General features: G+C 48.9%; 1 protein-coding gene across 1 annotated transcript; it reads left to right on the top strand.

Moving 5' to 3' along the window:
- The first annotated feature begins 6012 nt into the window (after nucleotides 1-6012).
- LOC139702176 (NUT family member 2G-like) lies at nucleotides 6013-16994 on the top strand. The gene is made up of 6 exons (XM_071602618.1): nucleotides 6013-6064; nucleotides 11459-12062; nucleotides 13307-13435; nucleotides 14436-14575; nucleotides 15103-15365; nucleotides 16299-16994. The coding sequence occupies exons 1-6, from the start codon at nucleotides 6013-6015 to the stop codon at nucleotides 16992-16994; spliced, it is 1884 nt and encodes a 627-aa protein (XP_071458719.1).
- Nucleotides 16995-27785: the final 10791 nt, after the last annotated feature.

The raw sequence follows: 27785 nt of genomic DNA, 5'->3' as shown, positions 1-27785 counted from the left end.
TCTCAGTTAGCTTGGGCTGCCATACCGAATGCTATAGACTAGGTAAATAAGACTCCAGACCTTCACTTCTCAGAGTTCTGGAGTTGGGAGATGCAGATGAAGGGTGCCTGATCCAGATTCCCATGTGGGCTCTCTTTTTGCCAAAGAAGATGACAGACTCGACTGTCCTCCACATTACATCAGTGTCTCTTCCTTCTCCTGGGTGACCACTAATGCCTTCATGAAGCCCTATCCTCAGTATCTCATCAAACCTCCTAAACACTAAAGTTCATCTCCAGATACCATCACATTGGGGGTTAGGATTTCAACATTTTGGAGGATAAAACATTCAGTACAGGCTGGGATTGTTGCTCAGTTGTAGAGTGCTTGCTTAGCACCAGTAAGGCACTGGGTTCAATGCTTGGCATCACATAAAAAATAATAAAAAATAAATTCTTAAAAATCAAATTCAGCACATAACACATCATACCATCAAGGAATCCAAGTGAAATCCTACAGGCCAATGCATCCCTTGGTGTTAATGTTTTATATAGGGTATAGTGTCTCAGAGCCCCAGTACCATACTTGAATATGATGGAGCAGAATTAACAAAGGTAGGAGGACATGTTGGGCCAGTTAGGCTGATCCTAATGAATTCCAGCCCAGTGCTTTGGTCTCTGTCCCAATGGGAGTCCACCATGACCATGGAGGAGGGCCTGTGGAAGGGTTTGCAGGAATGGCAGTGCACCAGCAACTTTGATCAGATGGTCTTCTATGAGATAGCAGAAAAGTGAGTCAGGTTTCAGAGCCCAGACCCGAGTGGTGGGTATCTTGGTTGCATAGCAGTGTCTGACAGGGCCTGTCACCTACCTATGTGTTAGATCCAAGCCATCTATCTCTCCAAATAACAGCTCCCTCTAGCTGGAAGGCTGGGATTTCTCTCTGCAACAATGGAGGTTCAGGGTCAGGATGGGGAGGAGTAACTAGCCCAGTCACAAGGTCTCCTTCTGCTTTCTTGGCTCTGCAAAGGGGAAAAGTTGCACTGTATTGATCACTCAGGCCACCTGCCTGGGAACTGGCACCTCTTTACAGAGTGAGGACTACAAAAGATCATGAACATGGCCACTACTTCAACCTAATGTTCCAGAAGAAGATGGCAGTGGGGAGTGCATGGTCAGGGACATCCAGCACCTTAGATGCCCCGAGGACCTGTCTCTGGTCTTACTGCCTTTGTTCTATGAAATCCTTGCCATTGAAACAAGTGAAAAGAAGAAAAAGAACCAGCCCTCATTGGAAGCAATCCAATGTTCTCACTTTAGCTTCCATTTTCTCATGACCTCTCCTGTCCCTTGGTCTCCCAGGTGATCCTTCCAGGGCTCATGTCCCAGAAACAGTATCCCTAAATTGGGCCAGGATCCCTGGTGTTCCCTGATATAAATTACATCCCTGATGAGTTTCTGGAACTCAATTGATCCGTGTGGTTCCTGGCAGAAACAGGAGAGACCTAGAATAAGGCCAGCTAGGGGCCCTGCCTGGGTCCCTCAGATCTGATTCGTTTCAGGTGGTAGCTGATGTAGTTGATGTGGTTCTTCCTTTGTAGAAGCTCCTTCCTGGGACTGGCCCAGCCCACTCCAGGACACAGCTCCACATCCCTGCCACCAGCTCCTGCCTGGTATGGGGCTCGCACCTGCCTGGTATGGCTGACCTGCTTTTCAGCTCAGCCTGTGCCTCCTTTTCCCAAACTCCAACCAGGTACATGGAGATTGAAGCTGCAGAGGAAATGGAGGATCCAAGGATGCAATTGTCAGGGGTCTTCCAGTGCCAACCTCCTGTACCTCCGTGGATGGATATTCCAAGGCCTCCAGCCCCCAAGGCTGTTCAACAGCCAGGTGGGGTTCCCACGTTCCCACAGAAACTCATGATAGTGTCCAAAGTCACCAAAGGGTGACTAGGTCCAAGGCAGTCTGTTGTCCCAAGTAAGAACTTTTCCTTCAGTATGGGGGATTTGGTCTTGCAAACAGAATAGCCTCCTAGCACCTGAAGTCTCTGCCACCCCTCGTTTTGAACTGCATATTGACTGGGCCAAGTATGTAGCTCCTTTCTCTTCTTTCCTTTCCAAAGAACCAACACACCATCTTCCTGGGACTTGGTTGGGCCCAGACCATGGAATATTGTTGGCTCCAAATGTCCTCTCTCATGACTGTCCTATATGTTCCACCTGTGCGTTTTCATCTCCCTTGGGTCCTCAGGTCAGATTGTCCTGCTGCATGGCAGACCAGGTTAGGTTCCCTGCCTTCTACCAAGTGTTTGGGATGAGGTTGGATCGCTCATCCATGATCCAGCTGGTCCTCCCTCTCCTAGTGTGCATTCTCAGACCACTCGTAAGGCATAGCATGCCTGCTCATTAGCAGTAAAACACAAGGAACCAGAGAAAAAGGTGTTTAAGATCAAAGCATCTGAGGAGATCCCACCTGAAGCCATCCAAGAGTACATGGACATCACGGATGAGCTATTGGGCCTACCAGCTTTGCCACATGGGAGCCCTCCCACTTGTCCACACAAGAGCTTGCTGAGATCTTGGGAGAGGAAGGACTGGAGCATCAGCCAATAGAGGATTTATACCCAGATCCAAGTCTCCTGAGCTACGTTGATGAGGACTTTGTCAACAAGGTGGGCCACGCCTACCATCTTGGTGTCCACAAGGTTTTAGGACCTGTAGAATGGAGCTTCATAGCTTAGATTCTCAGCAGTGTTTTTTTATGGGATCATGTGTGTGTGTTTCCAAACATGTTTAGCTGGTGGTCGAGATTTAACAACCCCATATATGGATGGGGTTGTTATTGCCTCCTGTTCTCCTAGAAGTCTTCCTATATTGGGGCCCTTGCCTTCCAAGGTCATTCATACTCTCTTCATTCTCCTCCCAGGTAGAGACCGCGATTACCCCACTTCCTGGAAGAATGGCTTTCCTCTGAACCATATATAAATTTCTTTGACCTAACAAAGAGCTGGAGCAGCAGGAAGGACTCCCCTCTGAACAGGTGAACAGGGACGGAGTGTCTCCCAGCAGACCAGGGGCAGGAGGTACGCCAGTTATCCAAGGGAGGCGGGGCACCTGATGACCAACTACAGGGACAGCAGGAGCACCAGGGTGTGGGAAGCCACAAAAGGTAGACAAGGAGAAAGGGAACCGGGTAGAACCATGGAGGTGGAGACGCAGGTTTACTGGGGCTTTGGGATGGACATCAAGTGGATAAGGGAGAGAGGATTACCTGGGAGCCCAGGAGACAAGGAGACAGAAAAGGTCGTGGCTGCGGGTGAACAGGGGAGCAAGGGGTAGCACGTTGATGAAGAAGGTACAGGACCCTAGTCACGCGGCCCACAGGACTTTGTCTGTCCCTATCCTGCCTGTGATTCATGGCTCCTTGAGTGTGACTTCTCCAGGATAGTTGATGTGGGGTAGGGGATGAAGGAGACAGAAGAGTCATGGTCAGGCTCAGGGTATCAAGCTGAAAGGAAGCCAGCAGGGTGGCCACTAGAGCCTCAATTTGTCTCTCTGAGAGCAAGATGGGTGACAGCTCCACTTTCCATCTCCCATGGAAATATAATTGTCCCTGGTCCCTATGGCCCTTGTCATGCATAAATTTAGCCAGTGCCCATCCCCTCCTGCACTGGTGGAGAAGCACCTCTGCAGGTGCCCCAAGGTCATGTTACGTCCCAACTGGACTCAAGAGCTTCTGAGGCAGCTGCCAACCAATGTGCAGAGAAACGTAAACACTGCACTGACCAAGGGGTCAGCACGCAGAACTGGCCCCCAGAGGTGGCTTCCAAGGACATGAAGAGGTGCAGGAACACAGAGCCAGAACTGCTGGGTCCAAAGGACACTGCTATCCTCCTGAGCTGTCACAGGTCTTCCTGGTTGGGGGCAATTGGGTCTAACCATCCTCCCCAGAACCACAGATACCCTCACTAAACCTGGGGAACAAAGGCATAATGGGTTCCAGGAGAGACACTTCCTCTGGGTGGCCACATGGGACAGCCAATGGCTGCAGTGTGGACAATGACCTCCAATGCCTGGACTTCCTCCTAGTCTCCCAGCACTGTCTGCTGCCCTGGGCTCTGTGCCAGAGCCAGGGCCCTCGCAAGGAACCCCTCTGCTCAGGAGACCAAGCACCCCAGGCCCCACCTGCCCAGACAGGCAGCCTCCTCCCCCATCCTCCTCCAGCTGCCATGTCCAAGAAGAGCGCTCTCACTGGATGCTCCCGCAACGTGGAAAAGATGCCTCGTCCCAGGCCTCCCCTGGAGGTCACTGGAGGGAAAGACCTGCATCTGAAGCAGGTTCGAACCTCACAGCCTCAGAAGAGGAAGTGCAAGGCACCAGGCAACTCGAAGAAGAAAAGGAGGCTCTATGGACAGTATGGCTGGTGGGTGGCCTCTGGGGTGCCTGCCCCTCAGGCGAGGTCTCACCCTTGCTTCATTCTGCACGCAAAGGGTTCCTCCTCACTCAGGATGGTTCCCTCCAGTCCTCGGGACAGGGAAGGGAAGGGGATTGGGAAGGGGAGGGCAGAGGGAGGCTACTGAGATGGAGGGGGCGGGATGTTCAAGCCTGGAGGGAAGATGGACCTTGTTGGCCTTGTGTCACTGGGAATAAAGGCAGATTTGTAGGAAAAATCTTCTCAGGCTGCTGCTTCTGCCATAGAGTCTGTGTAGCACCATGCAGTGAGAACTGAGAGGAGGAGGTAACTGGAGATGCCAGGCACCAGGGCGCACAAGTGTCTGTCCACTGGGTCTTGCCTCTGGATTGAGGCTGGTCCTTCCACTGGTCCTGGGAGAAAAGAGCCAACAAGCTCCCAGAACCCCACTCATCACCCCACTGAAAAGGGGTCACTTGGTTTAGGGGATCTTGTCTCTGTGCAAGGGTCATGGTCTGTGTCCCTTAAACATCTCTCTTACCAATCATCTGAGGGCCAGGCATGAAGAGGAATCACGAAGAGTCAAAGCGCATGTCCCTTGGTGTTGGCAGCTCTGAGGTCTGAGGACTGACTCTCAGATCTTAGTGTTAATAGCCCTGATGTTGAAGGTCAGTGACCCTCAGCTCCTAGTGGTAGTGGCTCTCCTATTGCTTTCCTGGGAGCAGTAGCCAGCCACTTCCAACACTTCCCTGGAGATCATCTGACGGCCAGACCTAGCAGCTCCTGTAACTCTCCACTGCTCTGGGTCACTTTTTGGGCTCGCCACTCTCAGTCTGACCTGCCCAGTTTGCCAGTTTCAGTGCAACCAACTTGACCTGCTACAGTTGAGATGAAACTCACGAATATGCCAACTCTACCCATCCCTAAGAGCCTTCATTAGCACTCATGCTGCTGCAGAAGAGAAAGTGTTAAAGGGAAGGTTTGCTTAAGGAGGTGAAGAAGGAATCTTATTTGAATTATAAAGGTGGCCTCAAGCATGCACAGTGTCCTTCCAGATACCTGCAGCATTTCTCCATAAGCACAGGCAAGAGAGTTTGCACACCAAACTAAGGACCATTGAAGGTCCCCAAAGAGGTGGAGTCATCCAGAGCCACCCCACTGCAGGGTGGAGTCATCTGGGGAGGAGTTGTTATGGAAACAGAAGACTCCAAATAACTGTGAGGCATTTGTGGCAGCCATGGCCATCACAGGCAGGGCCACAATTTTTTACCCACAGTATTTCTGCTTAGGCATGTGCAGGGGAGGGGCTCCTCACACACCAGACTGGGACCACTGAAGGTCCCCAGAGGGGTGGAGTCATGTTGAGCCACTGCAGTGTGGAGTCATCTGGGAAGAACCTGCTATGGAAGCAAAAGTCTCCAAGTCCTGTGAGGTGTTTGTGGCAGCCATGAGCATCACAGACAGAAGCACAATTTTTTAATATAGTTCTTGAGAATTTTGGGCAATCATTTGGATGGAGGGATGCTTTTAAGCCTCAAGTCTCTTGTGCCTTTAATCAGATTTCTAGAAGTAAGCCTGGAAATAGTGTTATTTTTTAGACAGCTTCTTTCTCCTCCCATGAACGATGATGGACAGTGAGTTTGGACTGATCCCCAGCATGGCCATGGTCTTCCTGAGTAGGTGGCCTGATGAGAGGACAAGGCCTGGCTTCTAGGGGAAGAAGTCACAGCGCCCTAGGGAAACGTCAACTGACACCACCAGCAAGAACCCCTCCCTCAATTACTGATGTGCTGTGCTTTCTGACGGTGACCACAGGGACTGGCCCCTTGTGGATGGATGCCCTTTGTTAGCTGCACCTTCATTGAAACTCAGTTGAAGAAGCTCCTCCTGGTCTCTCTGCACTGGGTAGGGTTGGTCAGAGTCTCCTGTTTCCCGGGACCTTGGGCAGCCTGTGCCATGCTAGTCAACAGCTGAGCCGTGGTCTGCTAACATCTTAAAATTTTGTTTTAGCTCATTATAAAAAAACTTTAGGAAGACCTTCTCATGACACACATCACTCATCAAATATTAGAATTCTAAGGTTTTCAGTAGGCTTTCGTAGACTTTGCCTCCATATCAGCAATAAATTCATAAACATAGGCAAAGAGGGCTGAACTGAGGGAAGGGGTCTAGAGAGATGCTCTAATATAGGGGGCAGTTATGAGGGGCTGTAGGGACTGCTATCCAAGAGGAATTAGGTCTGTGGAGTGGGTAGGAGCCCTCCTGGTTAGAGAGCTGTGTGAACAAAGCCATAAAGTCTCTCAATTCTCTTCAGAGCAAAAGAAAGCTACAATATTTTTGCATGAGAAATTCATTGTGGGCTGGGGCTGGGGCTGAGCAGTAGAGTGCTCGCCTAGCAGGTGCAAGGCCCTGGGTTCCATCCTCAGCACCACATAAAAATAAATAAGTAAAATAAAGGTATTGTGTCCAACTATAACTAAAAATAAAAATATTTTTTAAAAAGAAATTCATTGTGAGCACTTACCACCAAGTGGAATAGAAACCCTTAGGGAGTGGGCAGTAGTAGGGTGGTTTAGGCCTGGGGATGGGTGAGAAGGAGACATTGGAAGAGACAATTGATAGATGAGTTAGCTTTTGGTCACTGTGACAAAATACCTGAGAAAATCAAGTTGAAAAGAGGAAATTTAACTTTGGGTCATGGTTTCACGGTTTGTATCTTTGTTACATGGTAATTTGGACACATTGCTTCAGTCCAGTGGGAGAGCACTACACTATGGCAGGAGCCGTAGTGAGAATTCCTCTTCACCTCGTGGCTACAAGGAAACAAATTGGAGGACATGGTCCTCTGCACATCAAGAGCACCCCACCCTCATGACCTAACTTCTTTCCATTAGGCTCTGATACTTACAGTTTCTGTCATTTCCCGTTAGTGGAGATAACACCTCTGAAGTGGGGGTTTAGGATGATCATGTTTTCCTAGGTTAATTTTTAGGGCTTTCACACCTGCTTCTGTTGAAACCACTGACTTCCCTCGGGCCTATACTGGTGTCTGATGGGTGACCTTTTGATGTCTTGGGGCTGACAACCCCACAACTGGATCACCCCAATGCCACCACTTTTGGAACCCATGTCCTCTGAAGAACAATGAAGTTTGATTACTAATGACAGATATGACCTATTTCACCTCCAGTCACTTTCGTGTGTGCCTGAACTCTCCCCAGTTCTTTGTCCCATAAATAGCACTAAACCTCAGCCACCTTGTGATAAAATCATTGTTCTTTGCAAACCTCCCCATTGCAATGATTGGCATGCCATGTGGTGCGTAGCTTCCTTTTCAAATTTTTTTCCTCATTGATTTGCAGGAGAACTTGATTGGATTTGTGCCAGCCATGCTCAATATAGGTCAGGCTGAGGTCAGGGTTGTGTCACACACTGTGTCAGTGGGGGGTCTGTCTTGGGATGGAGTTAGAACCTCCAGGCTGTTTGGTCTCCAGTGAATGCACCCATCAGGGCTTAGAGGGGACAGAAGGGGTGTGACTTGGGTTATATTAGGGACCGTCTGTAGTTGGGTCAGGCCCAGGTCAGGGACAGGTCACACGCTCCACTCTGCACTCTGGATGGTCGGGGGCTGTGGGGACCTGAGCTGAGCCAGACCCTGCCTCTGGCTGCTGCTGCTACTTCTGTCGCCCCTGAACCCTGAAGTTTCTATCCCCACACCCCCAAACCTTCACACATTCTGTGAGGGACCAATGGGAATACCCAGGTGCAGGAAGGCCTGCAGCCAGTGAGCAGAGTTTTCAAGGAAGGTGTCATTTTGCATTTATTTCTTATGCTTTTTCTTCATGTCTGACCATAAACTTCAGACTATAGGAAACTTATTTTATTTGCCACTGTCAGGAAAAAATATCAAATGGAGCAGAATTGGTTCTGGGCACTTGAAATGGAGCAGGAAGCAATTGTTAATCAGATATCACTGGGAACCACAGCTCAACCTTATCTGGGCTTCACCCCACCCCACCATGCTGACCCAAGTGGGACAAACTACCTGTTCCTGAAACAATGTTAAATTCTTGATCTTCTCTACAAACCACTCCTTCCACCAAACTATATAGAGACTTAAATTGTACTCACGCCCCTTCCTACAAAATGGCTTAATTTTTCCAGCACAGCAGTCTTAATTCCTAACTCAGTGTTGTCATCCCCAAAGCCCTTGCTGTTAAGGCTCTCCATGCAGCCAGCATGCACTTGGGCAGTGCCCAAGTTGTGGGTGTTGTCAGGTCTCCAAGGTGATTTGCACTGGCAACCCAACTCCACATTAAGTGCCTTCACCATTATCATACCATTTTTATTTTTTCCCTCGACACAGTGTTATTGAAATATAATTTATATACTATAAATCTCACTCACTACAAGTAGACAATTCAATGATTTTTGGTAAATTCATGGATTTGTGAAATAATCACCTAACTTGCTATCTTCACTCTTGCCTCCACTCCTAGAAAACTGCCAATAATTTTTAAGTTTTTTTCCTATGAGCATTTCCTAGGCATTCCAGATAAATAAAACCACAGAATTTGTTGTCTTCTGCATCCAGCTTCCTTCACTCAACATAACCTATTTGAAGTTCTAGGCAGGTGCCTGTATTTTGTTTCTTTTTATTCCACCGCATGGTTGTATCACTCTGATATTTGTTTACCAGTTGACAAGCATTTGGTTGTTTGCAGTTTGGAGATATTATATACAATGTTGCTATGAATATTCCTGTGAAAGTATTTGTGGAGACACGTGTGTTTTGATTTAACTATTTTATTTTAATTCTTTAGTTTACTTTCTTTTCGGACATGCAGTTTTGTTTTTCTTGGGTAGATTCTGAGAATTGAAACTGCCGGGTCATGTGGTAAGTTTTTGTTGAATATTTTATAAATTTCCAAACTGATTTCTAAAAGGTCTCTAATTTTACATTCCTGCTGAAATGTGAATGGGTTTCACTTTTTCTACATCCTTGCCAAGTTTTGATATTATCTCTTTTATCAGCCATTCAACTCAAATTAAGTGGTCTCCCATTTTAGTTTTAATTTGCATTTCCCTAATGCCTGATGATGTGGAACATATTTTCATGTGCTTCATTACCATTCACAAATCTTTTATTTTTCCAAATATAAAAAAATTAATTGAAAGCTCATCCAGTTTGTATATTATTATACTTATTAGTGTATATTAATTGTACTTAGATACATTCTCATTGTCAAACCCAGAAGCCTCTTAATCTTAAGCATCTCTTACTCTAATAAGGGGATACTTAAAATTAACCATTGCACCAGTTTATTGATTAAATATTTAAAGGTATTATTTATGTTACAATATCTTTTGATTTCTAGAATTTCCTTTTGACTCTTTCTTGGAGTGTCCATCTGCCTGTTGACATCGCCCAGAATGTATTCATAATTATTTCAGATTCTTGATCTGAATTTTTCAAAATGCCCACTAAATCTAAGCCTGGTTTTGATGTTTGCTTTTCCTTGAAGAAATGTTGTCTGATTCTGTTTCTTCTTCTCCTTCTCCTTCCTCATCCTCTTCTTTTTTCTTCTTCATGTATACCTTGAAATTTTCTGTACAAAGTCAGATATGATGTGCTGGGTGAAAGGTTCACAAATGTGCAGTGTGATGTTTAGTGTTTATCTGGTGAGGAGTTAGGCTGTGTTTGCTGTTTGACATTGCCATGGGTGTGACAGACTGTATTTCCTCTGGTGTCTTTATTTTTGTCTCCCCTCTTGCCTGTTAGTTTCCCAGTGGATCCTTACTGATTATGGACTGAGACGGTTCCTTCCTCTCTCATTATACAGAATCCCTACTGAGGTGGTGCTGAGGTGAGCATGTGGGATAGGAAGAATTCCCTAGTCTTAGAATTAGACCTCACAGTCTCACAGGGAGCCTGTGTCCTTTGGCTAAAACCTTCATGCACTCCCAACCATGACAGGGCAGGAATGAAAGAGGGAGCAGGAGGTTGATGTTTGCCACTCCAAGTCAGTTAGATGCAGATAAAATCATAAAGATCAGCTCTGGCATGACACTCTCTCTTGTAGCAGCTTTTGTAGAGTAGAACTAATGCTCTGGTAATAGTCCAAAATGGTTATTTTCCCCATGCCATTGCCACAAACAGGGGTAGTGTTTGATTCTCTGGTCTAAAGCCTGAGAACCTGACAAGGCTCCTGGAGCTAGCACTCAAGGGAGTGAGGGGTCCCAGTGCTCCCACGGCCTCTCTGGAGTTCAACTCTCAAGTCTCCAGCAACTGCTCCACTGCAGTTTAGGTTTGCTCACCCAGCACTGGTGCCGGTGCCTGGCGTGTACGCCCCGGCTTCCCTTCAGGTAAACGTTGAGTCTCCAGATAAGAATGTCTCTGCAAATGTGAGGGTCACAGTTTGCCTGGGGACCTCAGTTCTCCGAGGGATCTAAGAAGAGCTGTGGATGTTCCGTTTGTCCAGCCTTCCTGTTTTGAGAGTGGGAGTGAGGACTTCCAAGCTCCTTCTGTTCCAGGCTGAAGCAGCATCTCCAACTGACCTTGGCTCACTTCTTGCCCTCCACAGCTCTTCTACAGTTGGTCTTCCAATGAGCAGTAGCCTGTGTCCTTGCACCACCTGTGAGGGTAGGGAGGCCCTGATCAAAGAATTTCAAGTCCTTCCTCCTGATAATGCTCTCCCAATAGGGCTGCTTGAAAGCCTGCTCCAGGCCCACCCAGTCACTCCCTCTCTTGAAGGCAGTATCTGGAGCTCACATTTGGGACGGGTCATAAAAAGTCTCTCCTGCGTGACTGAGGCTGGGTTAGGGCAGCCTATGGGAGAGGGGGAAAAAGGCCTTCAAACTCTTTCAAAGTGGTATTGGGCTTACATTACTCTGCCACTACTTGCTTCTTATAACATCTCAGGTAGTTTCTGAACCTTATATGCTTCAGCTCACCATTCAAAATAAATGACACTGAGTACTTAAGTTGCTTCACCTAAAGAAAAACCACTTGGGCTGAATCCTGCTGCCATTTCCCCTCCTCCATTCTTCCCTTTGCTTTGCCTCCACAGCATCTGCATCCCAGAGACCAGGCATGAACTTCAATCCTGGTGTCCACATGTCTGCGTTCCGGGGCCTGCCCTTTCTTCCAGCTGCCCCTGTGCCAACACACCAGCTGTTCTGGGAGCTGCCCCTGGCACCACGGGTGACTGCACCCATCTCCCAGGGTAACCCTCTGGTGCTGTCCGCTTACCCTGGACAACCATATGTGCCTGGGCTGTCCACCTTTGGACAACATGGGCCACAACTGAGGCCAGCAGGGCCTCCTCATATTCAGAACATTGCCCACACTCAGGCACCCCTCAACTGGAGGGCCCCAGGGGCCTTCTGTGGGGGTGTGGAGCATCCTGCTCCATTCCTCGTGGCACCTTCTGCCCTGAGGACCACTGTGCCTGCCTCAGCCAGTGGGGGGATCCAGAACTATGGGATCCACTGGCACCTGGGCCTTCACCCTCCAGCACCACCACCATTTGCCCCCCTGGCCCCCATCGTCTTCCCAGTGAATGCCCAACAATCACCAGATGGAGTGTATGGGGAGGGCGCACTGCCCACCTTCCAGTCTGTGGTGCCAGCAGATGACTCCAGTGGACCTCAGAGCAACTATGAAGATTTCAGGTGCTGGCAGCATTTCAAGACCCTGGTCCACAGGCACCTTCCTCAGACTCCAGATGTGGAAGCACTTTCTTGCTTCCTTGTGTGAGTGTTCTTCCCAGGGACCCAGAACTCCTCCTGGAGCTCTGACAGAGGGAAAAGCATGGGATGGACAAAGGAGGCTGGGATGTTAGAAAACTGGAAGGGAGGTCCTGAGGGTGGGGGACGAGCTGAGAGACCAACATTCCCAGGAACATTGATCTTGCACCAGTAGATGAAATGTGCCTCCTCCCAGGTGCCCATCAGAGCCCTGTGAGTGCAGCAATCTTTGTTTCCAATGATCTTCTCCATCACACGGAGACTCAAGGTCAGAGGAGGTCCCGGAGCTAACGTGAGCCAGGATTTGGAGTTGCCCGTCTCACTCCATAAGATGGTCCCTCCCCTAGCAATTTCACCTTCCACCATGGACCTGATTGTTCCTGGCACAAAGGACATCACACGGAGAAGTGGGTTTAGGGGTACTGTTCACCCAAGGCTGAACACTGCACACACCCACACACATTGTCCTGAAACCCCGATCAGGATCCTGCGGTGATGTGGCACTCATGGGGAAGCTTCCCTTTGGATTCTGGATGCGGATGTTCATCTTTGCCCCAGTTTGTAACCCTGCTCCCAGGCCACTCTTTGCATGGTCTTGGTGAGCTTGGGCTGCCATACTGAACGCCATAGGCTGGGTAGATGAAACCCCACACGTTCATTTCCCACAGTTATGGAGTCTGGAGTCCCACAGGAAGGGTGTCTGACCCAGAGTCCCATGAGAGCACTCTCTTCTCCTTGCTAGAGAAGATGGCTGGCTCACCTGCGTCCTCACATGACTGACATCACTTCAGTGTCTCTGCCTTCTCCAGGAAGACCACTAGTGCCCTCATGAAGCCCCACTCTCTGGACCTCATCAAACCCTCCTAAACACCAAAGACAATCTCCAGATACCACCACTTTGGGGGTTAGGACTTGAACAGGTGGATTTGGAGGATAAAAAGACATTCAGCACCTAGTACACCACACCACTGAAGAACCCAAGTAAAATCCCAAGGCCAATGCAGACCTTGGTGTTAATGTTTGACATAAGGAACAGTGTCCTGGAGTCTAAATGCTAATGCTTTGAGATGAACATGATGGGGCAGATGTAACACAGGTAGGAGGGAACGTTGGGAAGATGAGAACGGAGGGTGACCTTGTGGACCCTGACTGATCCCAATGAATTCCAGCCCAGTGCTTCGGACTCTCTCTGAACTGGAGCCCACCATAAGCATGGAGGAGACCCTGTGGAAGGGTGTGCAGGAATGGCAACGCACAAGCGACTTTGACCGGATGGCCTTCCATGAGACTGCAGAAAAGTGAGTCAGGTTTCAGGGCCCGGACCTGAGTGCTGGAGGATATGGTTTGCACAGCTGGGTCTGGTAGGGCCTGTCACCTACCTATGTGTTGGTTCGGAGGCATCTGGCTCTCCAGATAGCGGCTCCTCTAGCTGGAGGCCTGGACACTCCCTCTGCAACAATCCCAGAAACTGCAGCCTCCATACTCCTGATCCCAACCCTGCCTTGAGGTGCAGGGTCAGGATGGGGAGGAGTAACCAGCTCAGCCAGAGGGTCTCCTTGTGCTTTGTTGGCTCTGCAGAGGTGAAAAGTTGCACTAGGCTCACACCGGCCACTGCCTGGGAACTGGCACCTCTTTACACAGTGGGATCGATTATAACTCATGAAAGTGGCCTCTACTTCAACCTGATGTTCCAGAAGAGGGTGGCAGTGGGGATCGCATGGTGATCAGATGCCCTGAGGACATATCCCTGAACTTTACTGCCCTTTCTCTATATAATCCTTGCCATTCTAACAAGGGAAGAGAAGGAAATGAACCAGCCCTCATTGGAAGCAACCAATGTTCTCAGTTCAGCTTCCATTTTCACATGACCTCTCCTGTCCTTTGGTCTCCCAGGTGATCCTTCCAGGGCCCATGGTCCCAGCGTCAGTATGCCTGAATTGGATAAGGATCCCCGGTGTTCCCTGACATAAATCGCATCCCTACCAGCTTCTGGCACTTACCTGGTCTGTGTGGTTCCTGGCAGAATCAGGAGAGAGCCAGAACAAGGGTCACCTAGGGACCCTACCTGGGTCCCTCAGATCTGATTCCCTTCAGGTTCTGACTGATGTAGTGTTTCCGCAGAACTGTGGTTCTTCCTTAGTAGCACCTCCCTCCTGGGACTGGCCGGCACACTGTAGGCAGGACACAGCTCCACATCTCTGCCACCAGCTCCTGCCTGGTATGGGGCTTGCACCTGCCTGGTATGTCTCACCTGATTCTCAGCTCAGCCTGTGCCTCCCTTACCCAAACCCCACCTAGGTACGTGGAGTTTGAGGCCGCAGAGGAGATGGAGGATCCAAGCATGCAGTTGTCAGGGGTCTTCCAGTGCCGACCTCCTCCTGTACCTCCAAGGGGGGATCTACCAAGGCCCCCAGCCCCTAAGAATGTGCAACAGCCAGGTAGGGTCCCCACTTTCCCACAAGAACCCATGATAGTGTCCAAAGGGTGCCAAGGGCCAGAGGAGGCTGTTGTCCCAAATAAGAACATTTCCTTCAGTATGGGGGATTTGGTCTTGCAAGCAGAACAGCCCCCTTATCACCTGAGGTCCCTGCCACCCATTTTGTTGAACTGCATATTGACTGGGCCAAGTACGTAGCTCCTCTCCTCCCCTGACTGTCTAAAGAACCAACACACCATCTGCTGGGGGCTTGGGTCTGGCTAGGCAGAGTGTGTGGAATATCAGTGGCTCAGAATTTCCTCCCACGTGGCTCTCCTAGATGTTGCAACTGGTGCACTGGTACCTTCCTTGGGTCCTCGTATGGTTGTCCCAGTGCATGTCCCAGGTTAGGTCCCCTGAACCCTGCCTACTACCAAGTGTTTGGGAGACATTGGATCCCCCAGCCATGCACCGTCCCGGTCCTCCCTGTCCTAGGGTGCGCCTCCAGAAAGACCACCCCTAAAGCACAGCCTGCCTGCTCATTGGCAGCCAAATGCAAGGCACCAGAGACTAAGGCATGCGAGACCAAGGCGCCCGAGGAGATCCCACCTGAAGCCATCCAAGAGCTCACGGACATCATGGATGAGCTGTTCGGGCCTACCAACTTTGCCATGTGGGAGCCCTTCTACTTGTCCACAGGAGACCTTGCTGCAAATCTGGGAGAGGAAGGACTGGAGCAACAGCCAACGGACGACGATTTATACCCAGATCCAAGTCTCCTGAGCTACATTGATGAGGACTTTGTTAACCAGGTGGGCTGGGATACAATCTTGGTGTCCACAAGGTTTCAGGACCCATAGAATGGAGCTTAGATTCCCAACGTTGTGTATGTGTGTGTGTGTGTGCTTCTGTACATGTGTGTAGCTGGTGGTTGGGATTTAACAACCCCGTGGTGGGGAACAGGATGGGATCATCATTGCTTCCTGTTCTCCAAGAAGCCTTCCTGACTTGGGGCCATTTCCTACCAGGGTCACTCACAATGTCTTCCTTCTCTTCCCAGGTGGAGACCATGATTCACCCCCAGTTCCTGGAAGAATTACTTTGCTCTGAGCCGTATATAAATATTTTGGGCCTAACACAAGAGCTGGAGCAAGAGGCAGGACTCACCCCTGACCAGGTAGAGGGGGGCAAGTGGGGTCGCCCAGCAGACCAGAGGCAGGAGGTACACCAGTTATCCAAGAGAGGCAGGGGCACCTGATGAACAGGTGCAGGGACACCAGGAGCACCAGGGATTGGGAAGAAACAAAAGGCAGGGCAGCAGAAAGGGGCGCCACGTAGAACTATGGAGGTAGAGACACTAGGTTTACCGGGACTTGAAGAAGGACACCAAGTGGATATGGCAGATATCTATCCTTATCCTGCCTGTGACACATGGCTCCTTCAGTGTGAATGCTCCAGGACAGAGGACTTAGGTGGGGGGGGAAAGGAAGGAGTCAGGAGAGTCATGACAGGCTCAGGGTATCAAGCTGAAAGGAAGCCCAGCAGGGTGGCCAGTAGAGGCTCAGTTTGTCTCTCTGAGACCAAGACGGGTGTCAGCTCCACTTCTCACCTCCCATGGAAATATGATGGTCCCTGGTCCCTCTGGCCCTCATCATGCATAAAGAAGACTTAGCCAGTGCCCATCTCCTGTAGATGGTAGAGAGGCACCTCTGCAGGTGCCCCAAGGTCATGTTATGTCCCAACAGGACTCAAGAGCTTCTGAGGCAGCTGCCAGCCAAGGAGCAGAGAGACGTAGACACTGCACTGACCACGGGGTCTGCACGCAGAACTGGCCCCCGGAGGTGGCTTCCCAGGACGTGAAGAGGCGCAGGGCCACAGAGCCAGAACTGCTGGGTCCAAAGGACACTGCTATCCTCCCGAGCTGTCAAGTGTCTCCCTCACTGGGGGCCATCCGGTCCAACCATCCACCCCAGGACCGCAGATCCTCCTCCCCAAACCTGAGGGGGAAAGGTGCTGGTGGTCACAGAGGAGCTACTTCTTCTGGAGGGCCACATGGACCAGTCAATGGCTTCAGTGTAGATGATGGCCTCCAATGCCTGGACTTCCTCCTAGTCTCCCAGCACCGTCTGCTGCCCTGGGCTCTGTGCCAGAGCCAGGGCCCTCGCAAGGAACCCCTCTGCTCAGGAGACCAAGCACCCCAGGCCCCACCTGCCCAGACAGGCAGCCTCCTCCCCCATCCTCCTCCAGCTGCCATGTCCAAGAAGAGCGCTCTCACTGGACGCTCCCGCAACGTGGAAAAGATGCCTCACCCCAGGCCTCCCCTGGAGGTCACTGGAGGGAAAGACCTGCATCTGAAGCAGGTTCGAACCTCACAGCCTCAGAAGAGGAAGTGCAAGGCACCAGGCAACTCGAAGAAGAAAAGGAGGCTCTATGGACAGTAGGGCTGGTGGGTGGCCTCTGGGGTGGCTGCCCCTCAGGCGAGGTCTCACCCTTGCTTCATTCTGCACACCAAGAGTTCCTCCTCACTCAGGATGGTTCCTTCCAGTCCTCGGACAGGGAAGGGAAGGGGATTGGGAAGGGGGAGGGCAGAGGGAGGCTACTGAGAGGGAGGGGGCGGGATGTTCAAGCCTGGAGGGAGGTTGGACCTTGTTGGCCTTGTGTCACTGGGAATAAAGGCAGATTTGTAAGAAAAATCTTCTCAGGCTGCTGCTTCTGCCATAGAGTCTGTGTAGCACCATGCAGTGAGAACTGAGAGGAGGAGGTAACTGGAGATGCCAGGCACCAGGGCGCACAAGTGTCTGTCCACTGGGTCTTGCCTCTGGATTGAGGCTGGTCCTTCCACTGGTCCTGGGAGAAAAGAGCCAACAAGCTCCCAGAACCCCACTCATCATCCCACTGAAAAGGGGTCACTTGGTTTAGGGGATCTTGTCTCTGTGCATCCCTTCATGATCTGTGTCCCTTAAATGTCTCTCTTACCAATCATCTGAGGGCCAGGCATGAAGAGGAATCACGAAGAGCCAAAGCGCATCTCCCTTGGTGTTGGCAGCTCTGAGGTCTGAGGACAGATTGGTGGCTCTCAGATCTTAGTGTTAATAGCCCTGAAGTTGAACGTCAGTGACCCTCAGCTTCTAGTGGTAGCGGCTCTCCTGTTGCTTTCCTGGGAGCAGTAGCCAGCCACTTCCAACACTTCCCTGGAGATCATCTGACGGCCAGACCTAGCAGCTCCTGTAGCTCTCCACTGCTCTGGGTCACTCTCTGTGCTCACCACCCTCAGGTTGACCTGCCCAGTTTGCCAGTTTTCAGTGCAACCAACTTGACCTGCTCCAGTTGAGATGAGAGTCATGAACATCAACTCTACCCATCCCTAAGAGACTTCATTAGGACTCATGCTGTGGCAGAAGGGGAAGTGGTAGAGGGACTGTCTGCATCAGGAGATGGGGAAGGGATCCTATTTGAACTAAAAAGGTGAACTCAGGCATGCACAGTGTCCTTCCAGATACCCACAGTCTTTCTCCATAGGCACAGGCAGGGGAGGGGCTCCTTGGGCACCAGACTGGGGACCACTGAAGGGCCCCAAAGGGATGGAGTCATCTAGAGCCACTCCACTACAGGGTGGAATCATCAGGGTGGACCTGTATGGAAACAAAAGGCTCGAGTACTGTGAGGCATTTGTGGCAGCCATGAGCATCACAGGCAGGGGCACAATTTTTTATCAAGTGCCTCTTGACAGCTTTGGGCCCTCTTGTCTCATTTGGATGGAGGGATGCTTTTGGCTCTTGGTCTCCCTGTGCCTTTAAACAGGTTTCTAGAAGTAAGCCTGGAAATAGTGTTATTTTTTAGACAGTTTCTTTCTCCTCCCATGAATGATGCTGGACAGTGAGTTTGGACTGGTCCCCAGCATGGCCATGGTCTTCCTGAGTAGGTGGCCTGATGAGAGGACAAGGCCTGGCTTCTAGGGGAAGAAGTCACAGCACCCTAGGGAAATGTCAACTGACACCACCAGCAAGAACCACTCCCCCAATTACTGATGTGCTCTGCTTTCTGACGGTGACCACAGGGACTGGGCCCTTGTGGATGCATGCCCTTTGTTAGCTGCACCTTCACTGAAACTCAGTTGAAGAAGCTCCTCCTGGTCTCTCTGCACTGGGTAGGGTTGGTCAGAGTCTCCTGTTTCCCGGGACCTTGGCCAGCCTGTGCCATGCTAGTCAACAGCTGAGCCGTGGTCTGCTAACATCTTAAATTTTTTCCCCTAGCTCATTACAAAAAAACTTTAGGAAGACCTTCTCATGACACACATCACTCAACAAATATTAGGATTCTAAGGTTTTCAGTAGACTTTCATAGACTTTGCCTCCATTTCAGCAATGAATTCATAGACATAGGCAAAGAGGGCTGAACTGAGGGAAGGGGTCGAGAGATGCTCTCACCTAGGGAGCAGTTATGAGGAGCTGTAGGGACTGCCACCAGACAGGAATAGGTCTGTGGAGTGGGTAGGAGCCCTCCTGGTTAGAGAGCAGTGTGAACAAAACCATGATGTTTCTTGTTCTCATCAGAACAAAAGAAAGCTGCAACTTTGTGCACTCTTTTTTTGCATAAGAAATTTGTTGTGAGCACTTACCACCAAGTAGAAAAGAAACCCTGAGGGAGTGGGTAGTAGAGTTGTTTATGCCTGGGGATGGGTCAGAGGCAGATACTTGAAGAGACGACTGATGTATGAGTTAGCTTTTTGTCACTGTGAAAAAATACCTGGGAAAACCAAGTTAAAAAGAGGAAATTTTACTTTCGGTCCTGGTTTCACAGGTTTGTACCTCTGTTACATGGTAATTTGGACACATTGCTTGTAGGAGGCCTGTGGGAGAACAGTACACCACAGCAGGCGCACATGGTGGAGGAGTCCTTTTCACCTCATGGCATACAGGAAGCAAATGGGGGGACATGGTCCCAACATCACGTCCAGAGCACACCCCCAATTCCTAGGCTCTGCTGCTTAAAGGTTCTGCCATCTCCTGATAGTGCCACATGTCGGCACCGAAGCCTTTTGCCCATGAACTTTTGGGAGTCACTTAAGATCCGAGCCATAACACTGTAATGATCCAGAGCTCCTCCTAGGAAAGTAAGAGGGTTTGATCTGAGGCACCCCTTAGTGCCCTTCCAGCACCAGGATTCTCAGCTCCTCCAGTTCTAGGAGGTGGTGGGAAGCCCTGCGTCCTGAGGTTGTGAGTTGAGTGTTCATCAACCTGGAGGGAGAAGGCTCCTGAGTGTTAGAAGGGAGGAGACAAAGCTGCCTGGAATCAGGGCAGGGAGGAGGGGTCCAGAGCAGGGTGGGCAGTGGGATGCGGATGCAGGAAGAGTGGGGGCCCCAGAATCAGAGACGATGCTGATAACAACAGGCCCTTCCTCCTCCAGCAAATCCCAGGCACCACAGGACTATGAGGTCCTCCTGGGGAACACCCAGCTGTACCAGCACACCCAGTGCACCCAGAAGATGCTCGTGAACCAGATTATCACCCATCCAGACTTTGAGAAGCTCTATGCCTTCGGGAGTGACATTGCCATGTTGCAGCTGCACCTGCCTGTGAACTTCACACCCTACGTGGTTCCTGTCTGCCTCCCATGTGCAGACATGCAGTTGCCCAGTCAAACGTCCTGATGCATAACTGGCTGCGGTAGGCTCACCTAGGACAGTGTGTGTGTGTGTGTGTGGGGGGGGGAGACAGGAAGGAATGGATGAAAGGGCAGAGGAGTACAGGGCATGAAAGGGGCAGCCAGGCAAGAGCTACAGGGTAGTTTCTCACCCTTGATTGGAGTCTTTCTCATTCCAGGTTTTTGGTGAGCTTTCTGATAATGTAAGAAAACACCTGAGATGATCAAGTGAAAAAGAGAAAAGGCTTATTGTGGCTCATGGTTTCTGAAGTGCATCCCATGGTCAGTTGGCCCCATTGCCTTGGGCCTGTGACATGGCAGCACACTGTGGCAGGAACACATTGTGGAGCAATGCTGATCAGGAAGTAGAGAGCAAGAGGAGTTGCCAGGTTTCTGACATCCCCTTTAAGGGCACACCTCCAGTGATCTAACCTACGCCAGCTACCTAAAGTTTCCAGCACCTTCCAATAGTGCCACAGGTTGGGGCCAAGGCTTAAATACACAGGCCATTGGGGACCTTGGGAAGGTGCTTGGGAACGGTGTTAGAAAGGCACACGTGGGGTCTGACCCCAGAGCCTACATAATGAAGTCAGAATAGTCACAACTTAGGAATGTTTAATGCTCTGACCTCACCCAGCTCCTCTCTTGTCCACTGCATGTTCATGTCAGGTGAACTGAATAGTGGAGAAAGCTCTAGTCTTGTTGCAGTTTCAGATGGAAAGAAGAGGATTGTAGGCAAAGACTTTTGCACAGGAGGATGTAATAAAGGATTGTTTGTGGTTTGGGAAAATGCTTCTGTTGTGTTTTCAAGGGGAAAATAATTGTATTTATCTGTGCATCAGCATTTATTTCTCAACAGAGAAAGTTTCTGTGAAAGATTCTGGACAGTGAGATTTGACTGATCCTCAGCATGGCCATGGCCTTCCTGGGTAGGTGATTCAATGAGAGGACAAGGCCGGCTTCTTGGGAAAGAAGTCTCAGCACCCTGGGGAAACATCAAGTGCCACCATCACCAACAACCCCCGCCGATTGGTGCACAAAATTCATGGTAGTGTTCCCACTTCTTCTCTCCTGTAACATTGGTAATATTCTTTCATTTATTCATAAGATTTAGTCATTGGATCCATTCCTGAATTATCATTTTGAATGAATTGCTATCTGTTACTTCAATTAAGACCCCAAACTCAGAGTGTTGATTTTACCTTCACTTATTCCTGCTCTCTCTTATGTTGATCCAGGTTTCTGACCTATCTCATTTTCTGGCTAAAGAACTGAAGAACTTCTTTTAAAATTTCTTTCAAGGCAGGTCTTCTGGTGACAAGTCTTCTCCAATTTTATTTGACTGGAAAGTCTTCATTTTTTATTCTCTTTTGCAGGAGAATTTCACTGTTGTAGAACTTTGGGTAAAAAATTATTTTTCCTCTCAACACTAAATGTCATTGCCCCCTCTTCTTGTTTGCATAGTCTCTGAAGGAAAGCCTGCTTCTCTGTGGATAAGGCATGCCTTCCCCCTACAGCTTCTTGAAAGATTTTCTCCTTGTCTTTTTTTCTGCAATATGAAGATAACATGCCCAGGTAGAATGTTCCAGCATTTATCCTGCCCCATGATTGTTGTGGTTTGGTGGCTGTTGTGGCAAATCCTCAGTCATTATTATTTCAAATATTTCTTCTTTCTTCTCGTATTTTCATTATTTATGAATTTCAATTTTTGTAATTACCCAACGTTCTTAGGAATTCTGTTTTGTCATTGTCACTCATTTCTCTTAGCATTTGGGTTTGAGAAGTTTCTTTTTTTAATTAAAAAATTATTTTTATTTGTTGAGGACCTTACTTTACTTATATACAGTGCTGAGAATCAAACTCAGTGCTTCACATGTGCTGGACTCTACCACTGAGCCACAACCCCAGCCCTAGGATTGAGAAGTTTCTATGACTAACTTCAACCTCACTGATTCTTCCTTGGCTCTTTCCAGTTTCTTGATGAGCTCTTTAAAGACTTTCTTTATTTCCGTTACAGTGTCTTTTGATTTCTAGCATTTCCTTTGACTCTTTCTTGAAGTGTCCATCTACCTGCTGATATTGCACATTTGTTTTTGTAAGTTATTTCTTCCAACAGAACCCTTAGAGTGTATGAATCAGTTATACTGGGTTCCTGATTTGAATATTTCAAATGGCCCACTAAATCTAAGCCTGGTTTTGATGATTGCTTGTCCTTGCAGAAATTTAGTCTGTTTCCATCGTCTTCTTTATATACACATTGAAATTTGATCAAATATAATCAAATATCATCAGTTGAGTGACAGGAGCAGAGGTCCACAGGTGTGCAGGGTGATGTTTCATGTTTATCTGGTGAGTAGTTAGTGTTTACTCTGGTGTTTCTGTGTGTGAAAGGCTAAATTTCTACATAAGGTGTTCTTATTTTTGTCTCCCCTCTTGCCTGTTAGTTTCCCAGAGGATCCTTACTGATTATGGGCTGAGACAGTTCCTTCCTCTCTCATTATACAGAAGCTGAGGTGAGGTGAGGACGTGGGATAGGAAGCACTCCCTAGTCCTAGGATTAGACCTCAGTCTCATAGGGAACCTGTGTCCCTGAGCTGGGACCTTCTTGCCTATACATCTCATTGCACCCATTTCCACCCATGGTAGGGCAGGAAGGAAAGAGGGAGCTGGATTTTGGTGTTTCTGTCCCCAAGTCAGTTAGATGCATATAAAATGCTAAAGGTCAGGCTCTGACATGACAGTTTCTCTTGTAGCAGACTTTTATGAAGTAGAACTAATGCTCTGGAAGTCCATCACACAGACCTCCTCCCTACAAACAGAGCTTCCTGTGTGATGGCAGGGAACCTGAACACAGGGGACAGGGCTGGCCAGAGTCTGTCACCCCATTAGTGCTGTGGGAGGTGCTGGGAGAAGTACCCACAAGCTGGGCAGGATGTGCACCTTAAGAATTCCACAGGCTCTAGCTAGGGAGAGCTTTTATTCAGGTGCTTTTGTTTGTTTGTGCAAGCCTAGGAAAGAGATAGAGGTTTACAAGTAGTATCAGTAAAAGGGAGGTTGAGGAGTTTATGGAGCCATAATCTTTGGAACCTGTCACTTGTCACCTTCACAAAGCACCTTTGAATGCTTGGACATAAAAGAAAAACATTCAAAGAAAAGAGTTGAGGGCTGGGGTTGTGGCTCAGTGGTAGAGCGCTTGCCTTGCATGTATACGATCCTGGGTTTGATCCTCAGCACCACATAAAAATAAATAAATAAAACAAAGGTATTGTGTCCAACTACAACTAAAAAATATTTTTAAAAGAAAGGAGTTGAGCATACATATATATCGGGAGATCTCTCTGCATGTAATATTATGCTTAGTACAATAAATGCAATAGGAAAAATTAAAAAAATAGGATATTTACAGTGTTATCCAATCCTAAGATTCTTTGTCAGGACTGTTCTTTAGTGGAATAATTGTTAATTATACAGATGGCCCCTACCTGAATTTATAGTAGAAGCTATGAAGTGGCTTCCTGCTATGGAGTGAGAGCCTGTGACCCATCTCCTTGTGTTTTAATTTCTGGAAAAGTACAAGTAAAAAGAAATGGAAAAAATACCATAACTTGTCTAAGATGTAACCTGAATAATTGCACTACCAGGTATAATAAAGGACAGGGATTACTTATATTAGTCCAACCATCCTTTGTTTTGCTCCCAACTAACATTTCAGAGCCCTGGTATTCTAATGCTTGGGTTCAAGTCCTACAACACATGCATGCCCACCTGTATAGAACTCAGCATGCTATTGGCCTTCTTATATTGGAGTAGTCACTTTGGTATCTGCTTTGGTCTCTGCCAAGGCATCTGCCATAGACTTGTCCCAAAATATTTAAAATGCTCATTTGATTAATAATTTGACTTGGAATACTTCCAAGGCACTCCAGCAACAAGTAAATATTGGTGAAAAGATTGAGACTAAATTAAATGCTTTGGAAGCTACTATTGTACATATAGGAAATGAGTTTGCAGTGATCAAATTCAAACAATGGCTCTGATGCCATGCTAGCTAAAATTTTGTTTATGTTATAGCAGTCAAATATTATGCTTCCCAATGGGGTTGGGGAAAGGCTAAAAATTATTTAATGGGTGTTTGGCACAGAAATAATGACAGTCTAGAGCTTATGGAGTTACATCATCAAATTTAGGATATTCAGAAAAGCAGGAATGATATGGATATTGCATAGCTTGATGAACAAATACTTAATGATTGAAATGGTTTTAATAGACAATATGTTAAAAATTCAAAATGGTAAATTTTTGAAATTATGTGTTTGCTAATAATTCTCTTTTGTGTTATAACAATAGGTTGGTGCATCTTCAGAGAAGACATTCAAGAACTTCAAATAATAGCCCATCACTTCCACTAAGAAATAAAAAGAAGGAGATGTTGGAGGAGGAATGACACAGAGCATGAAGTTCACAGGCAGGTGCAGCTGCAACATGACAATGTCACTCCCGAAGGCATAGAATTCTGAAAGCCTGGATAATCTGGTTCACGAGCATCTTCTGGGTGCACTGGGTGTGCTGGTACAGCTGGGTGTTCCCCAGGAGGACCTCATAGTCCTGTGGTGCCTGGGATTTGCTGGAGGAGGAAGGGCCTGTTGTTATCAGCATCGTCTCTGATTCTGGGGCCCCCACTCTTCCTGCATCCGCATCCCACTGCCCACCCTGCTCTGGACCCCTCCTCCCTGCCCTGATTCCAGGCAGCTTTGTCTCCTCCCTTCTAACACTCAGGAGCCTTCTCCCTCCAGGTTGATGAACACTCAACTCACAACCTCAGGACGCAGGGCTTCCCACCACCTCCTAGAACTGGAGGAGCTGAGAATCCTGGTGCTGGAAGGGCACTAAGGGGTGCCTCAGATCAAACCCTCTTACTTTCCTAGGAGGAGCTCTGGATCATTACAGTGTTATGGTTCAGATCTTAAGTGACTCCCAAAAGTTCATGGGCAAAAGGCTTCGGTGCCGACCTGTGGCACTATCAGGAGATGGCAGAACCTTTAAGCAGCAGAGCCTAGGAATTGGGGGTGTGCTCTGGACGTGATGTTGGGACCATGTCCCCCCATTTGCTTCCTGTATGCCATGAGGTGAAAAGGACTCCTCCACCATGTGCGCCTGCTGTGGTGTACTGTTCTCCCACAGGCCTCCTACAAGCAATGTGTCCAAATTACCATGTAACAGAGGTACAAACCTGTGAAACCAGGACCGAAAGTAAAATTTCCTCTTTTTAACTTGGTTTTCCCAGGTATTTTTTCACAGTGACAAAAAGCTAACTCATACATCAGTCGTCTCTTCAAGTATCTGCCTCTGACCCATCCCCAGGCATAAACAACTCTACTACCCACTCCCTCAGGGTTTCTTTTCTACTTGGTGGTAAGTGCTCACAACAAATTTCTTATGCAAAAAAAGAGTGCACAAAGTTGCAGCTTTCTTTTGTTCTGATGAGAACAAGAAACATCATGGTTTTGTTCACACTGCTCTCTAACCAGGAGGGCTCCTACCCACTCCACAGACCTATTCCTGTCTGGTGGCAGTCCCTACAGCTCCTCATAACTGCTCCCTAGGTGAGAGCATCTCTCGACCCCTTCCCTCAGTTCAGCCCTCTTTGCCTATGTCTATGAATTCATTGCTGAAATGGAGGCAAAGTCTATGAAAGTCTACTGAAAACCTTAGAATCCTAATATTTGTTGAGTGATGTGTGTCATGAGAAGGTCTTCCTAAAGTTTTTTTGTAATGAGCTAGGGGAAAAAATTTAAGATGTTAGCAGACCACGGCTCAGCTGTTGACTAGCATGGCACAGGCTGGCCAAGGTCCCGGGAAACAGGAGACTCTGACCAACCCTACCCAGTGCAGAGAGACCAGGAGGAGCTTCTTCAACTGAGTTTCAGTGAAGGTGCAGCTAACAAAGGGCATGCATCCACAAGGGCCCAGTCCCTGTGGTCACCGTCAGAAAGCAGAGCACATCAGTAATTGGGGGAGTGGTTCTTGCTGGTGGTGTCAGTTGACATTTCCCTAGGGTGCTGTGACTTCTTCCCCTAGAAGCCAGGCCTTGTCCTCTCATCAGGCCACCTACTCAGGAAGACCATGGCCATGCTGGGGACCAGTCCAAACTCACTGTCCAGCATCATTCATGGGAGGAGAAAGAAACTGTCTAAAAAATAACACTATTTCCAGGCTTACTTCTAGAAACCTGTTTAAAGGCACAGGGAGACCAAGAGCCAAAAGCATCCCTCCATCCAAATGAGACAAGAGGGCCCAAAGCTGTCAAGAGGCACTTGATAAAAAATTGTGCCCCTGCCTGTGATGCTCATGGCTGCCACAAATGCCTCACAGTACTCGAGCCTTTTGTTTCCATACAGGTCCACCCTGATGATTCCACCCTGTAGTGGAGTGGCTCTAGATGACTCCATCCCTTTGGGGCCCTTCAGTGGTCCCCAGTCTGGTGCCCAAGGAGCCCCTCCCCTGCCTGTGCCTATGGAGAAAGACTGTGGGTATCTGGAAGGACACTGTGCATGCCTGAGTTCACCTTTTTAGTTCAAATAGGATCCCTTCCCCATCTCCTGATGCAGACAGTCCCTCTACCACTTCCCCTTCTGCCACAGCATGAGTCCTAATGAAGTCTCTTAGGGATGGGTAGAGTTGATGTTCATGACTCTCATCTCAACTGGAGCAGGTCAAGTTGGTTGCACTGAAAACTGGCAAACTGGGCAGGTCAACCTGAGGGTGGTGAGCACAGAGAGTGACCCAGAGCAGTGGAGAGCTACAGGAGCTGCTAGGTCTGGCCGTCAGATGATCTCCAGGGAAGTGTTGGAAGTGGCTGGCTACTGCTCCCAGGAAAGCAACAGGAGAGCCGCTACCACTAGAAGCTGAGGGTCACTGACGTTCAACTTCAGGGCTATTAACACTAAGATCTGAGAGCCACCAATCTGTCCTCAGACCTCAGAGCTGCCAACACCAAGGGAGATGCGCTTTGGCTCTTCGTGATTCCTCTTCATGCCTGGCCCTCAGATGATTGGTAAGAGAGACATTTAAGGGACACAGATCATGAAGGGATGCACAGAGACAAGATCCCCTAAACCAAGTGACCCCTTTTCAGTGGGATGATGAGTGGGGTTCTGGGAGCTTGTTGGCTCTTTTCTCCCAGGACCAGTGGAAGGACCAGCCTCAATCCAGAGGCAAGACCCAGTGGACAGACACTTGTGCGCCCTGGTGCCTGGCATCTCCAGTTACCTCCTCCTCTCAGTTCTCACTGCATGGTGCTACACAGACTCTATGGCAGAAGCAGCAGCCTGAGAAGATTTTTCTTACAAATCTGCCTTTATTCCCAGTGACACAAGGCCAACAAGGTCCAACCTCCCTCCAGGCTTGAACATCCCGCCCCCTCCCTCTCAGTAGCCTCCCTCTGCCCTCCCCCTTCCCAATCCCCTTCCCTTCCCTGTCCGAGGACTGGAAGGAACCATCCTGAGTGAGGAGGAACTCTTGGTGTGCAGAATGAAGCAAGGGTGAGACCTCGCCTGAGGGGCAGCCACCCCAGAGGCCACCCACCAGCC

This window comes from Marmota flaviventris, chromosome 16 (assembly GCF_047511675.1).
Source record: "Marmota flaviventris isolate mMarFla1 chromosome 16, mMarFla1.hap1, whole genome shotgun sequence".
In the NCBI taxonomy this organism is placed as follows: domain Eukaryota; kingdom Metazoa; phylum Chordata; class Mammalia; order Rodentia; family Sciuridae; genus Marmota; species Marmota flaviventris.
This window is presented reverse-complemented; position numbering and strand designations above follow the sequence as displayed.

Coding starts and splice junctions, on each gene's coding strand:
- LOC139702176 (XM_071602618.1), top strand. CDS start 6,013: ATGATGGACAGTGAGTTTGGACTGATCCCCAGCATGGCCATGGTCTTC. Junction 13,436..14,435: donor TTCCATGAGACTGCAGAAAA/GTGAGTCAGGTT, acceptor AACCCCACCTAG/GTACGTGGAGTTTGAGGCCG. Junction 14,576..15,102: donor TAAGAATGTGCAACAGCCAG/GTAGGGTCCCCA, acceptor GCTCATTGGCAG/CCAAATGCAAGGCACCAGAG.